The sequence below is a fragment of the Schistosoma mansoni genome, chromosome 3, assembly GCF_000237925.1.
Source record: "Schistosoma mansoni strain Puerto Rico chromosome 3, complete genome".
Classification (NCBI taxonomy): Eukaryota; Metazoa; Platyhelminthes; class Trematoda; order Strigeidida; family Schistosomatidae; genus Schistosoma; species Schistosoma mansoni.
In genome coordinates, this window is record NC_031497.1 from 8,550,432 (window position 1) to 8,568,074 (window position 17,643).

Sequence of the window (17,643 nt, forward strand, 5' to 3'; positions counted from 1 at the left end):
GACTCAGTGGCCGAGTGGATAACGCGATGGCGTTTGAAGCGAGGGTACTGGGTTCGAGTCCCAGAGTGAACATCAACTCTGAGATGCAGGTACATCCAGCTGACGAGTCCCAAATAGGATGAAACGCGCGTCCTGGATTCCACTGCTAGCCACTATCCATCTCTGCATACCATGCTTGTGAATTAAGGCTATATCGAGGCAATACGCACAGTATGCCAATTAGAGACTGACCAGTTGCAGTCCTAACAAATCTATGGGAAGATTCAAACAAACAATAATGAATGAATTTAAATGTAGTTATTGTTAGAATTTAGGTGGTGGCCTGAACTCACTCATTTCTCATTCTACATAAATTGGAGGACTAAATACTATGTCTTTCATTGTTTAATTTTACTTGTCTCTCTTATTAACTTTTATTTTTGTCCTCCAATACTATTTATATACTTTCAATATAATAGTATGAATAGTTGTGAATTCCACATTGCTTCATATGAATACCAATTAATACAAACTGCAAATATAGTTTGAGCCCACTACTGTGTATGAGTAAAGTAGTTTTGGTTTTCAAATGATGAGTTTTAAATGCTTTAAGACATACTAGACATGTTATTATTACAATATGTATAAATGTTTCGTTTGGAATCACTTATGATCAACAGATTACGTATGTACGATATTATTCCTTGGATACGAAAGTTACTGGTACAAGCGATTAACATATAGCTTTTATTTTCACAATAAATTAGCCTAGTAAGTCACAAATAGTTACCATTGGGGAACTTAAGATTCATGGTAACTTAATTGAACATTTATTATACCAACGTGTAACGGCCATACAGAGATATTTATCTACGCCTAGCTCTATACCACCCAGGTATTGATGTGTTCACTATTAAGACTGATGTATGTGACAAACCGAAATGGGGAAATCTGATGATTCTTTCTAATTTGAAGCTTAATTTGTTCCTAATAATTCCATTTTTCATACTTTTTTCTTTTTTAGAATATTGCTTTTCAGACTACGATTCGTGATATATATTTCAGTCTTGTTCAACTTGGAATTCGTGGATTCAATTGTTATCCTATAGGATGTATATGTTGCTGTGGTCAGTCGGAGTATTCAGCCCATTCAAAACATGATTCTTTTTACAGTTCCTCATTAGATAAGAACAAATCATGTGTGACAGACAATTTACAATCTTCATTGTCGAATACTTGTGCTACGTATGATGACTGTGTAAGTCCTTGAATTGATTAAATGTTTTTCTTTCCATATGCATAAATTTAAAAACATTAACTACATATTTATTATAAAAACCATGTCACTTATTAGATTTATATATTGACTATGTTAATCGAAATAGGTTGAACCTAACAAGTTGATTATACTTTGTAATTACAGTTCATAATAATTTATCTTCAGGGCTGTACTTATGTCTCATGAGTACAGGCGAAATCTAATTACACGGTTAATACGCCGTAAAACGTGATATATTTCTCAACATATGACTTACGTTTTATGTTCCTCTTTGACAACCCGTTAGTTTCTTAGTCATTTAACAGTAATCTAATACATAAGTAATCTGAGTTATTAAATCATTTTTATTAATTATCATAGTTGAAATCATGAGTCAATTGAAGCTAGACCACCATGTAAAACCTCGAAGCACTAGATGGCCGTTTCGTCCTATTATGGGACTCCTCAGCAGTGCACATCCACGATCCCGCACTCACGAGATTCGAACCCAGGACCTACCAGTCTCGCGCCAGAGCACTTGACTGATAGACCACTGAGCCGGCATCCAACGGTGTTAATGTCTAACTTCAACCAATCCACGATTTTGAGCGACCGTTCACTTAACTTAAGCTGATATGCTCATTACAATCTTTATAGAGAAATGCCAACAAATAGAAAAATAAACGTTTAAATTGAGTGAATACATATATACATATGTTCCTTTGACTTACTGCTTTGTGAAAGCGTTTTCATGAAAAATGTTTGCATATCAATTTTTAGCTAAAATCAAAATCTAGATTACAGTCTCCATATATTTGCATGCTATGAGAGATCAATGTCAAAGATTTGAAGTGTTATGTATCATCGTGTTGTATCTTAGTTATTTTTCTTCTGGGAATAGGAAAATAAGGTTTGAGAAATTCCACAAGTACTTAGTTTAATTGGAAACTATTCCGTTGATAGGCATTTATCGGTGTTACATTTATGCCGTGTATATAGAATATGATAATTATTGTTAACCAAACGTCTACGTCAAAACCTACAGAAATTCCATCCGTTCTAATCCTTTTGAAAGTTTTATTAAATTAAAGTGTTGTGTGTTTATAAGACAGACAGGTAAAAGTTTCTAAGCTTAATACTATTATCACTACCGTCTTAACATTTGTTATATATTTCTAATTCACTTGTTGAACATTTTTTATTTCCTATGTTAATATGTTGAACGATATAAATAATAGTTGACTGATCATTAATTATCAGTGTCCGATTGGATTGTCATATAGTTCTTGAACAGTGATCGAATTAATGTGTGGCAAGTATTCTAAGTCAATCGACATTTCTTAAACTATATTGTGATGTTAGATATTTGACAGGAAACTCTTGACTTATTTACTGTTTTAGTTGAACACTCATTAAATAAGGCGTGCTTGTAATCTCGAAGGAACTGATACTCCATTCGAGAGTCGAAATCGTGTCAATCAACTTCACAGTCTGATACGCTACCATGGAGCTATTCAGGCTGTGACTATCTTCCTGTAGGACCGAGATATTTACAACTGGGTTATGACTAGCACAAAAAGTAGGTTCGAAGTTTATTCCCGTTCAAGTTCCACTACCTGGCATCGAAATATAGTGCACGTGATGTCGAGTCACTTAAACTAGTGATTACATTACAATTTGAAAGATAAAAGTCAATCAGGATTACTAAGGTCTAGAAGAACGTATCACTGGTCACTACTCAATAAATTGTAAATATCTCAGCCCTACAGGAGGTCGGTCGCGGTTATTATCGATAATGAAAATACTTTGACACTAACAGATTACTTTATCAGTTATATTTTTTCCAAAGTCTTGCTCATTAATGCATAGTGTGCGCTAATCTGTTAAACTGTTATTTACTTTTATGCTTATAAATGTATATATTTTTATTTAATAAGGTTTGTAAATAATTAATGTGCAGTTGTCTATTTCTTCATGTTAAACTTTTATGTAGTTAGATAAGGTTCGACCAAATTTCATATCACTTGGATTTCATACCAATTTAAAATCATCTGCTTCTGAATTAGGCTGTCATTCATGTGAAATATTTTATTCTGCAGCCTTATTACAATCCAATTGTCAGTCTACTATCCATCCTAAAACAACTCAGAAATTCAATTGTTCTCCAATATTAACTTTAAGCGATTATAGTAAATATTTAACAGATGAAAATGTTCGAGGAAATTATCCAGCTCTTTGGTTTGACTCTGTTCGTTCCTTACATGTAAATGAGCCTCATATAACAGCTCCAGATTGTAAGTTATTACATTTTTGCAGAAATGATTTTTCAGTGTTAAAGCTATGAAGCAGTAGTTCAGCTATCGAAACACTATTTAATTTACAAAACAACTTATCAGTATCATTAATTTGTAAATAATATTCCTCTGTTTAATACTGATACGATTTCCAAAGATTAGAATTAACAGTCAGGTTTTAGTTGGTTGGGGAATGAGTAACCTAAAAACTAATTCCTTCTAATTGCCTATAACATTTTACATGTTCATTTTGTGTTCTTGTTCTGTATATTAGCGTGTTATTTTATCACATGAAAACTATTTATCTGGCTAGTAGTCTTCCCTATGATTTTTAATTATTCGGGACCTAAAGTCAAATATACTGTCTCCTGAGTAGCCATCACTTACCTCCTTCGTCGAATAGGCTGTTCAGGTCTGCGGGATGTTCTGTGATCATTTCGTCAACATGAAATTTTATATACGGCTTCTGATTCTTATGGAAATGCGAATCACGACCTGTAGAATGGCATATGTTGCTCTTTCATAATCTGCGATAGAGCTTTTTACTATAGTAAAGATCATGTTATCGGCTTGACTTTGTGGTCATTAATGAATAACTGGGATAAATTCTCAAATGTTTTATAAGTAAGAAGTCGAGACTGGTAAGTGAGTTCAATCGTATTTGGAGGGAGACAGGTTTTATCAATGATATGGAATGATCATTATGCTATACCATGAATTTACTGAAGAAAGAAATGTAGGCCATACGATTCTTACTTTAAAGGGTGGTATACTTGTTGTGAATTTAAGCCCGGATTTTTATCACCTGGTTTATTCACCAATAGAAATGCGACCTATCCAATCTTAGCACTGTGCCAAACCAATGACGTTCGACCGGTATGAGCAGCTTAGCATCCTTATTGGTCCTTTACTCGCCTAGCCCGTCCACTTGAGTCCAGAACACCAATAACAGCTCCTATTATACGAATCATCTATTTCAAGCATACTTGGCTCATATACCAAACAAAACAGACCACGTCACACCATAAAATAGAAAATAGCATTTGTACAAGATCAAGCCAAAATGTGGCTGTGAACATGGGAGATAGCAATTAATAAAGTGAACACAATTTAGGAACAGTAAATCGTATAATAATAATCTATAGATCAAAATGAAGCCTATAATAGGATGAATATATATATATATATATATATATATATATATATATATATACAATCTGATTACTGAATAGTTATACAATAAGGATATTTATAGAATATTAGTCCATCAATAGGTCCCAGAAGTTATCTGTACTTTAATCTTGACTAGGATATAACGACACTCACTATCACTCCCAAATGCTACGAGTTCGGATCTTGGTGGATTTATGGGTGCACACTACTGAAGGATACTGTACTAAATCGAAACAACTATCTTGAACTTCCTAGCTTTCAATGTTTCTCCAGCTAATCAGTAATAAACTGTGTAAATTTTTTATTTTAGTAAACTAGGGCTAAAAAGCGTCACAAAGATATCATTGCTCATGATTTGGATAATTTGACTTTGATTAAGAAATGCGTTGTTGACTCATCGAATAACCTACTGACCTTATGTAGTTTGTTCCTTTCACAAAGCAAAATGCTACTGAGTACAATTAATTTGCTGGAGTTCGTTTTTGTCATCTCAAAAACATACATATAATAAATTTGGTTAATTTTAAGCATTAACATACTTGGAATTTAATTAGTGGATTATCCCTCAAACAATCGTAAATTGTTGGGAAATCAAACTGTTACGTCATTTCAATTCAGTTTTTTTCCGGAGATTTTGTAATGAAATGGGATAGCATTTTGTAAAATGTATCTGTGTGAAGATCTTACAAGGACTGAAGTTGATAAACCTAAGAGGAAAGATGAATTCATTATCTGACAGATTTACAAAGGTAATAAGATTACGAAGAATATCGATCAAAGATTAAAAGCAGATTTGATGAGAATTAATGGTATATTTGGAAATACTAATGAGTTTAAAAGTTCTGTGAACAAATGGATAAAAGCATTGTCATATATATATATATATATCTATCGAGGTATTAGTATCTGAAACGTCAAGTATTATTACCACTTATTGAATGATAATCGTAGAATACCTCATAGATGTACTGTAACGGATGAATATTGTGTGTTAGGTAGATAGAATCTTGACTATTTTATCCTTTGATTAAACTCAAATCAGAATACGATGATTGGTGCATTTTCAACTAATCAGTTTCAGGGGATAATACGCGTAAATAGCAGGAAATTCTAACGTAAATTATATAAATGTTTTTCAGTATTTTCAAAGTTTTATTACTCCGTGTTTTTAATTACTAGTTTTACTAGTCTAAATACGATTTCATTAATTCAGTTCATATGTTAAGTGTTGATATATCTTTTCAAATAATTACAACTTCTTGAATTGTTTCTTAATTCAAATTTATTTCTATAAGGTTAGTGATGCTATTTGACTGACCAAATCACGGTATTTAAATTATTGATTGCTGGTTGAGATTGTACTTAATAAGATTAAATCGAACAATTTACACCTTATTAAAACTATAATTTCCTTCCAAGTATCTTGTTTATTCAAATGATTACATAGTATGGGATAATTTTCCTCTAATTTATCTGAAACCGTGTTTTTTCCGTTTTAAAACCGTTGTTAAATGAAATCTTTTGAATTTAGGTGGTACGCTTTGGTAAAATAAGCGTTATACGTAGTCTAACCAATATATAAGTAAACGGGAGCCCATAAATAACTCAATTTTACGAATTTAGGGTTGCATCAATCATATCTGTTTCGAAATGCTGCATATTTGTAACCATGATCCTGTCTCGTCTGCTCTTTTTCAATTTAAAACATTTGTTAAAGTCCTATGAAGTCAGTTCCCTCAACTCTGTTGTCATTTCTCGTTTTATCATATTCACATAATCATTATTTTCATTTAAGGAAGAAAAAAAATCTTAAGGCTGTAAAATTAATGAGCAGGGAAGTTGATTTAGCTTTTGAGTTGAATTACAGATCAGAAACTTCAGGACAGTAGGTGTTGAATATTTACACTAATTGTCGTATATTTACTTGGCAAATCATCCACTCATTAGGAAATTACAACTTTCATCCATCGTAATTGAATAACAACAGGGTACCTGTTATAACTTGTGGTCGAGTGCCCTGTTTAATATATGACGTGACGATGCCGCCAATTGGAGGGCCAGTGAATTATCGATTGGATCAGTGACACACGAAACGCCGTACGAGTAGTCCAGAGTCCTCGTCGGTCCTGCTTCCTGCCTAGTCCAGCCATTTAAGTCCAGAACACCAATAACAGCCTCTGTGGTATGAATCATTGTATTTCAAACATACCGAGGTTATATACCAACCAAACAAACCACATCGTACTATAAAATAGGAAACAACATATGTACGAGATTTAGCCAAATGTTGCTGCGAATGAGGGAGATAGTACATGATAGACTGGGCATAATTCAAGAATGGTAAATCGTATAACAATAGTTCATAAGTCAAAATAAAGCTCATAATAAGGGGAACATGAATATGAATAGTTTAGTCATTTAGCAATGATGCGATAAAAAATATATGCATAGTATTGGTCCATAAATGGATCCCAATGTTACCATTCACTATTCTTATCGGGATATAACATTACGAAAGTTAGATTAGCTCAAGGCAATAGGGCATTTAACTAAAATGAGATTAGTCATTTGTTTAGTTACTTCTACAATTAAAAACACTTTAGGAACTCGGTTCACACATGGCTAATTTAAAACTTTCTTTCTACTTGTATTCTTAAGGATTTCTTGAATGAACACCCGTTTCTTATGAACTTATAATACATATTTCTCACATTATGTATTCGATTTTTTTCATTTGTAAAGATAGTTTCCACACTATAGACTCGTGTATCTTATATTGAAAAACTTGTTATTTATTGCTTGTGAGTAGTTGACTGGAAATGCAGTTTACATTACTAATTATTGTCTATCAGGAACTCGTTTTCATCCTTTTTTTTTCATAGTTTCATCTGTTCATCAAATGGATGGAGTACAAATGTTTATTCATAATCGTTTTCTTATTGGTTCATATTCAGTCGATGTATCTCCTAATTTAATGCATCGTTTAGAAGGTTTTATAATTGCCTATAAAAATTCCATTCCGTATCCATCATGTTCAATTTCACAAAAAGGTAACCGGATCATTTTCTATCTGTGTCTTGAAATCTCCATTAGTTACTTACTATTAATAAAACTATCCATCAAAGTAATTATCTTCATAAGCAGTATAAAGCTAGTATTTATTTGAAATCAATGTAATAAGTTATGTCCTTTAAGTTGTTTGATATTCGAATTTTTTTAGATAGATAGTCTACTCCTGAAGGAATATTTGATTGATATTTAACCTAAATAACCCTTGAGAATCATATTATTTGCTAACCTGAAATAGTTTATAATATTGGTTATGAAATAGCCTAACCAGTAATCTCTATTTTATGTTATAGATGTTGACTGAGTAGCTGCTAACAGCAGAAGTACACTATTACCATCATCATCTTAACAATAACGTTGAAAAAACACCACTTGAACAGTTTTGAAGTTAGTCGTAGATTATGCAACAAATTTATAAGATTGTGAGAGCTGTTTAGTAGCTAGTTTTTTTTACTTAGTTAATTTAGTAACTCCACTTTCAATCCTCCTCTTTTACCCGGGCTTGAAACCGACAATAACCCCAAAAGGGCTTCAGGAGGAGTTAAGATTGTAATAATTTGTCTTATTTCATCTTGTAGTTACATACCATTATATATTTATCAAATTTTTATGAAATTATAAATTAAAGTTCTAATAATAATTTATTTATGCTAAATATTACTTAACACTAGATGAAATGTTTACATTGTTACCAAGTAATTTATCGCTTACACGTTTCTCACAACATATATCAACATGTAATACACGATTCGATGTTAGTAATGGAAGTATATCCGTGCATACTTCACATAACTTTCAAGTGGTAAGTCTGTATGTTTTTTTTCATTTTTTAGTTTTGCTTTCCTTATCATTACTTTTTATTGTCGACGAATTTTAAGGAAACAGCAAACACAATGAAAAACTCCTTGAGTATTATTATTACAATAGTAATTCATATTCAGACCTGACTTATTAAAGTTGTATCCGAAGCAGATTAAATTATGGGTAAATTATATATATATATATATATATATATATATATATAGTATAACTACTAAGTAACTAGATTATATATATACCTATATTTCCCTTATTATGAGCTTTCATTTGACCTATTGGCTACTATTAAACGAGTTACCATTCTTAAGTTATTCCCGATCTATTAGTCACAGTCTCCCACGCTCACAACCACCTTTGGCTTGATCTTGTATAATTATTGTTTTTGATTTTATGGTGTGATGTGGCCTTATCTGCCTGTATATAAAACAAGTATGTCTGAAATATACGACTCATACTGCGGAGGCTATATTTGTGTTTTGGACTGAACTGTCTAGGTTAGGCGAGTAGCTTCTAAACAGACGACCAATAAGAACTCAGAAGTGACTAAAGAATGCTCGTTTTGGTTAACGCATCATCAGCTTAGTACAAGGATAAGGTCAGCGTTCTAATTGGCGATTTTGTCACATGATATTTGACGTGGTTTAGAACATAACAAAAGTCTGATTTTGATGTGATGATGATGAGTTTCAAACGGTCATTATCTCTCACCTTTTTGCTTATAAGACATAAGGTGTAAAATAAGAAATGTTCATATTAGAACTATTCAACATGAAATCTTATTTTCTTGTTTACTTTAATGATGCTTCGAATTCATTATCAGAAATCTAAACATAGTAATGGCCACAATACAAGTTTAATCTGGAAGAAAGAAATTTTATATAAGTAGTATTAATTTGAAAATATCTAATGAATTTGCTATGTTAACTTTGGTGGGTTTGTAAATGGAGCATCGGGATTTATGATGATAATCACCCCTAAATTTAGATTGTTCACAGCTTATGAGAAGGATTGACATAAAATGAATAAATGTGTTATTATTCTTGTTCATTTTAGGATATTCAAGTAGCCAAACATAAATGATTTATGACCTGAAACAAGTATCCACTTGTCTGAATTGGTACACTTTTGTTGAGCACAATAATCGATTTTGAATTAATCCACTTAAAGTTTTTAGTCACATGGTATAACTATCTCGTAGATTTTAACCAAAAAGACTACTGTTATAACTTGTGGCCTTGTGCCCCTATCAATATATGACGTAATAATACGGCCAATTAGAGAGCAGTGATTTATGGACCGGACTAATGCTGCGTAAAACCCGTAAGGGGAGTTTAGAGTCTTTCTCTCCGCCTAGCCCTGCCTGTTAGAGTCCAGAACACCGAACCCAGCCTCTGCGACATGAATCATATGTTTCAAACATACTGGATTTATATACAAACCAAACAGACCACATCGCACCACAAAATAGAAAACAACATTTGTACAAGATCTAGCCAAAAGTGGTTGTGAATGTGGGAGACTGTAATTAATAGACAGGTCATAACTCAAGAACCGTAAATCGTATAATAATAGTCTATGAGTCAAAATAAAGCTTCTAATAAGAAGAACATGAATATACATATTTTAGTTACTTGACAGTTATACAATAAAAATTTATGTATCACATTGGTCCATAAATAGTTCTCAAAAGTTACCATTCACAATCCCCTATCTTGATAAATATCATGTGATTAGTTTTTAGAAGCGATTTCTGGAGTTCTAGTGGGAAGCTGTGACCAGTAACATTTAACCGGGCTGGGTGTGAGTTGGTTACCTACAAAGGATATCATGTTTCCTCAATATCACGAATTGATTGAAGTTAGACATATAAACTACTGGATGATGCTTGAGTGGTTTAAAGGTTAGACACTTGCTGCAAGATCTACATGTCTTTGGTTAAGTCCCTGGTGGAGCCGCGGGATGGGACTACTTGAGAGTCTCTTTATAGTATGAAATAACTTTCCAATGCCTCCAGGTTGTCTTATGTTAGTTCCTTATCTCCATGACATTCAACATTCTCCACAAAGCCCTGAATGCTCTGGTGCGGCCGAGGGTGAGGAGAGCCCGCTCTCCCACTTGAAATGCTCCCACCTGGCCATGCGTAAACAGCCACTGCCTGCTCACGGCAAGGCTGTTGCTTACGAAATTGAGAGGACGAAAAGTGAATGTCCGACGCTTTAACCTGTTTGGTAGACACGGAGGATCCACCTAGGAGAGTTGGAAAACCCTGATTCCGAACCAATTGTGCACATGGGCTCCAGGATCCAAAGGGAACAAAAGGCGTATGAACTTATTGTTGATCATCGGCTACCATGGGACTGGATCTCCTGACGTTACTGCACTGCCTTGTGGATTAGACCTCTAGTTAAAAGGCTCAGGGATTGGGCAGTATCCTATCCCTCACACAAATCAAATGATTTGCGAGGCGTATATATATTTGGTATCTCCTTGTACCAATGTTTATGTGTTTAAAATAAATAAATGAAAATAAAACAAACCCTAATCCTGATATAAAAGAGAGATATAAAAAGCAATTGTTTATTCGACGAATTTAAAGGAGATAAAGAAGAGATGGATACTTGTCAAAAGCAACTTACAAAATAAGAAGAGGTTATTAGACTCATAATGAACTAAGGGATTGGATATATTGCTTTCGAACGTAAAGTTCGGATTTTTATTAACCGATTTCCAAGGCCTTCGCCATGCATACGTTTCTTGTTCAGTTTCTCTTAAAACCAGTTCCTGTTTGAATCAAGTTTCTGGTCTCCATCATAACTAAATGAATCAAAGCCTGATGTTTGTTTTTACTAGCAGTTTATTGAGTACCTTTAATTACCATGGTCCCAACATTCTTTCTTATTCTGTTGGTTGTCTTTGACATGGGTCCGTCTCTTTCTTATATTCGTCAAGTCGACAGTTGTCCGTCACATCTTTTCCTTATGCAACTTCCACTTTAACATTCCGTTTTTCTTGTTACGTAGCCTATCAATATTACGGCGCTGAAAATAAGTAAATATTGAAAAGACTAAAGAATGGAAACAAATTTGAGCAGTTTTTTAAGGTGACGATGAAAAAAGTGGTTAGATTTTACAAAGACAAGTAACGGCAAATGGATAGAATTCAAAACCACACAATGTTTTTGGATGGTCAGAATTTGAATTCAGAGGACTATTTACTTCAACATTCATTCATATGGTTACAAAGCAGCCTTCTATCATAGTTTTTATTACTAGCCTTAACTGAATAAAATTTCACAATGTTACTTCAAAGGTCATCTATATAATATAATATCATCGAAGACAGCTTAATATGATTAGTTCAAATAATTTTGATTACTTTATTATGAAAATATCAACATTAGTAATAATTTGGTTTTCTTTTCTACTTGTCAATGTAGAATCGTATACTACCCTATTTACAACTCCATATAGATCATATTTCTTTGTACAATCGTTCACCAATATATCCGTATGATATTGTGCATATAATGAATCGTCAAAATATCCCCTCTTATCTATTCAAACGTAGTTACGAATTTATTCAGTTAGAATTAAATAATCCATCTAAATCTGTTGATGATTGGTTAAATGAATTACACTTAGGTGTACCGAACAAACCATGTAAAGAATGGAATAAACAATTAATTGCTTATTGTTACAATCGAACTATTCTAAAATTAACTGGAATTTGTATGAATCTTATTGTAAATAATCAAATGAATCAATTTTTCGATATACACTTATCCAAAAATGCTCCTTTTATCAATAATGATACGGTTAATGATAAATTATCAATTTTGAAATTTGCTGGTTTTGAATGTATATTTTGGTCATTGTATTATCCACACTTATGGTAAGTTTTTATGTATTACTATATTTGGATAGCTAAACATATGTAGTCTGTTTTCTTAAACATTATATACCGAATATATGTTTATTTCACACATCTTGTGGTGGACCAAAAAATGTATCAACCAAAAATAGCAATAAAACTATTACGTCCAAAAGTTTATGTGACAATAAAACAACTTATTAGCCATTAACACAAATAAAAGTTTAGGGACGTTACTTAAATCGGCCGGCTGTTGCGTGTTCGGTTGAGTTTGGTAACAATAATCCACAATTATAGATGAATAATAATCCCAATATGGTCGATATGGCTCCAGTAAGTTTGCCAAACGTAGAATGTTATGTGAATGTCACAATATCTATAAATGTAGATGATAGTCAATTAATAGTTCATTTATCATATTCGCAGGCACAACAGAATGAAGCAGGTGTATATTAGAGTGTATTTATTGATGAGCGGTTATAATGTCGTGCTATGTTGAATTCGAAAACGGAAGTTAGTTAGCAAGTGTTCAGGGTCATACACTTAAACAACAAGTAAAATTGTTCAGTGATAAATGTATAGAATATGAAAATACACAAAATAAATGCAAAAACTATCAAAAATTGTTTACAAAATAGGTTTAATAGTCCTATCTTCACAATCTCATTGATCCCTGAGTAGCAGTAGCAATGTTTGTCTATTCCTTTTGGTTGTTATCCAAACCTATCGATCAAGTTGTCATATGGCCACTAGCCTAGGTGACTAGACATCTTGTCCCACTGTGTTGGAATATTAGGTTGTTAGAGGTAGTTGACAGAAAACCGTGAACTGAAGTCTTGTGGTATTTGGCATCCGTCATCAAAATGAACCTGTAATCTTAAGGGTGCTGGTGCTTTCTGCGGGATTCGAGCCGGCATGTTCCCTAAGGGAGTCGATGCTCTCTCAAGATTTTGAGTATGTTTTGCTGATGAGTACCAATTAGCATATACAGATGCACGAAATAGAACTATGTTGGACATTACAATGACGATGCTAAGATTACTAATATTTTAGAATTGCATTAATGAAATGTTACAGAGTGTAAACTACGAACTTTACTGTGGCAATTTTTGTTCTTTGTATCATAACTATAAATGAATTTGTGAAGTACAGATTTGATTGAAAGATCACATGAACTGAAACATTTTTAAGATTTTATGGTTAACAATGTCACCTCTCGGAGATGTTGTCTCAACAATATCTGTAACTTTCTGCTTAACGTATTTTACTAAAAACTTAGATGTAAATGTTATAAAATTCTTCATATCAACAGAATTTTTTCTTTGGTTTCACGAAAACATAAAATATTTTGAATTTACTATCAATCTATACGCCGTTATTATCGCTTAAATTCTGAATAAGAAATAAGCATAATGTATGTAATATGTACATATTGATGTGATCAAAACTTCGATTAGTCGTACAAGTGTAATTTAAGAAGTTGATCTCTCGGTAACATTTGTTCGTATTTCCACATTACTGGATCGTTATATTCTATTTGATTTCTAACATTTTATTTGACGGTAGTTTCAAAAAGATTATTTGAAGTGACTTAGTTTCAAATAATATCATTATAAGAATAATTTGGTCTTACTATCAATAATAAGTTTAGTTTATACTTTGATTATCTTCAAATAGTTAACGATTGAATATTTCATTATTGGTTCATCGTTGGTGAGTAATTCTTGTTGTTGATAGATATTATTGAAAATTTTGATAAAAGACCATTGTGCTGTGTAGGACCTTGAAAACTGTTAATGACGTTGATAGCGCATTTGTTGGCTTTATTAAGAATATGATTGTGGATATTCATTTGAAATCTTTTCAGCAACTAACGAATGTTATTTTGATCATGAAATAGAACTATTTAATATAATATAAGTTTAAAATAGTAGTTCACTTGTCATATATTAATTTCTTCTGTTTTTATGTCTACAGGAATTCACCTTCAATTAGTCATTCAGAGTACCGAGTGAGGTTGGACAATGGTATAGAAATCAATATTTCTTTGCAAACTGTCGGTATTTTGTCGTTTATTCTAAGTGATATGTTTCACCAACTGAATCATCTTAAAACTTATTGGGAATCGAAAGATAAAAATGTTTATTGGCCTTCTGAACATCAGTATTGTTTGCAAAGTGAATCACAGTCAAGTGAGTAAATATTGACTGTATGATAGATATTTACCTTTTAAATGAATTTAATTTACATCGATATTGCATTTATAATTATCTATCATTTATTTCAATTATATTCGATACCATAATTATGGCTATTCTTTTCATCATTTTAATTAAAATATTTGTCAAGTAACTAGCTTGTTTTTACTTCACAAATTCTGTGTTATTATATGCAGATGGTTTTTAGGGTTTCGAGAAAGCGTCTACTCATAACCGGATTCTGACTATCAGTGTCTTAATAATTGACCAGATGTATTGTATTAGGAGCTACAGGACCCGATTGGTTAGTATCATTTCAGTTTTTAAATATTATATACCCGCCTATGGTTTGCATAATAGATATCGTTTTATCCTAATTACATAAAACTACCTAATCCGGTTTATTTTTCTCGACTTGAATAAAGAGAAATAGCATGCCCTAAAAAAAATGGTCATTTTATGATTATAACATTGGTTTACATGAAATTGAAGGTAAGTTATCAGTTGAATTTCTCAAATCAGTTAACTCTTTTTCCCTCTGTGTGTTCTTTACAGCTAATAAACTAAATGGTGTTTCCAAGTTTCGTGTATGCTTTACTAAACTAGCTTCTGTTATACAAATTAGTTTAGAAACAAATGTACTTTAGAAACAAATGTACTTATGTACTTGAACTGTTCTACTGAACAGCAGAAAATTTGTCCAATTATGGAGAGAATAGCTGACAAAAATGATAGTCATGAAAATAAAATGAAGCCACTGTTCTGTTTAGCTGTACAATTTCCATATTCACATGATGCGGCATCTAATAGTAAGTTTCCAAACACGATAATAATAATAATAATAATAATAATAATAATTGTTATGACTTTTAAAAGAAGGCCGTTGCCAATTTGTTATGATTTTATGTCCGGCTTTTATCACATGATTTATCCACCAATCGGAATACGACTTGTCTAATCTTAACACTGTGCCAAATCAATGACGTTCAACTGGTCTGAGCAGTCGAGCGTCCTTATTGGTCCCCCGTCCGCCTAGCCCTTCCAATTGAGTCCAGAACACCAATTACAGCTTCTGCTATGCGAATCATTTGTTTCAAGCATACTCGGTTTATATACCAGACAGACAAATCGCATCACACCATAAAGTAGGAAATAATATTTGTACAAGATCAAGCCAAAATGTGGCTGTGAACGTGGGAGACAATCATCAATAAACTGAATATAATTTAGGAACAGTAAATCGTATGATAATTTCTAGGTCAAAATGAGGTTATAATAAGATGAATATAGATATACACAATCTAATCACTCAATAGTCAAACAATAAGAATATATATAGAATAATAGTCCATTAACAGGTCCCGGAAGTTACCCGTACTTTCATTATCACTAGGATATACCAACCTTACGTGGAAGTCACATCATCACCATTAATAGGTCCTGGGAGTTACCCGTACTTATGCCTTCACCAGGATATAACAATAACAATAGTTGATTTTATTATATGAACAAGTGGTTGACATAAATAACTAATTTATGAAATAATTTTTAGACTCATCATTTAGAAATGTTGAACTGTGAACAAATAAAATGAAGGCACTTTAACTAGAGCTTTGCTTCAATGTTAGTTTGGGTACGGAAAGACGAAAGTTATTCATTTGAATACAAGTAATCATTTGTAAGTTTGCTCAGTTGGTTTAAGAAAGGCTATAAGCTCGTCGACTTGTGGAGTTAATTAAAACATGATAAAGTGACATTATTTGGCTAATCGTATTTTTGGAATTTTTCTGTTTCTATGTGGTTGTCAAAGTTTATTTTTAACACATTCTTCTTCTTCTTCTTCTTCTTCTTCTTATTATTATTATTATTATTATACTACAACCAACTACATACTACTTATCACAACTAAGAATATTAGAATGGGAAACTAACTACAAGTATCCTACTACTACCAGCTTAATAAGATGATTCCAGTTTTTATCAGCTAAATGTTTGGAACTAATATTAAAAATATTTACCTGCACTTTTTATATAACATTAGTAATCAGTAAAGAAACGAAGTCAATAATTGTGTGCTTAAATCATGTAGGGATTTTTAACTGATGATGGTTAATGTTTCCTAGCTCATAATGAGGATTTTGAATACTAGGACCAATACAGGGGAACTAGTGACTGAAGTATTTTGAAAATCAACCCATATTGATGAAATAGACAATGGCAACTGCAACAACTCAATGACCTACAAATTAAGGTGCATACAAACCATGTTCATGAGAGAGAATACATATTGTATCACCGTTATTAAACAGAAAAACTAGAGGAAATGTCTAATGGATGTATTTCGGAAAAATGGATATCACTAAAACTTCATCAAGTAGCGTTTATCAAACTGACCACTAAGTACAAAATTAAAATACATCAAGCGGATAATTTTATCCTATGTGGAAAATATCTCCAATATTACAAACGAATTACTAAGATGTTCATGAATAGGCGTTGCACATAAACCCACGAAATGTTTACAATCAGGTTTATACAGGGCAAAGGACACAACGACAAACGGATGTATAACAAACGTCGTCTACAAAATCAAGTGCATCAACTACGGGGTGGACTAGATAGGAAAAACTGATCGTCTTCTCATCTTCATCCATGTGAATGTTAACTAACGGTTAAACGCCGCAATATGGATTCTTTTATATCAATGCATATAAACAACTATGGACATGATTCCTATTGGGAGAACGTCGATTTGTGGGACCTATAGAACACAAGAAATGCCAGAGAATTTTTAAAAGCTTGACTCTTTTTTGACGAATCAATCAGTAGACATATTGAAATTGATGGAATCTATCAACCAATAAAGAAAAAAATGGACCTAAGCAAGGTCAAAGATGAAAATAATATAACAAATATGCAAATAGCGGTTACATAAGCATATGGAAAACTAGTAGCTACATTCTAGGTTAACAGAACAAGCGTG

At 32.5% G+C, this 17,643-nt stretch overlaps 1 protein-coding gene across 1 annotated transcript in view; it reads left to right on the top strand.

Annotated features, from left to right (window-relative positions):
• Positions 1-17,643, top strand: part of Smp_129400 (hypothetical protein) — a gene marked incomplete at its 3' end in the record, with an annotated part of 46,768 nt that overhangs the window by 8,245 nt on the left and 20,880 nt on the right. Inside the window, exons 3-8 of the mRNA XM_018799117.1 lie at positions 1,004-1,237; positions 3,231-3,531; positions 7,587-7,754; positions 8,445-8,575; positions 12,029-12,483; positions 14,440-14,654. Of these exons, the coding sequence (XP_018650938.1) occupies positions 1,004-1,237; positions 3,231-3,531; positions 7,587-7,754; positions 8,445-8,575; positions 12,029-12,483; positions 14,440-14,654 (1,504 nt within the window). The remainder of the gene's footprint in view (positions 1-1,003; positions 1,238-3,230; positions 3,532-7,586; positions 7,755-8,444; positions 8,576-12,028; positions 12,484-14,439; positions 14,655-17,643) is intronic.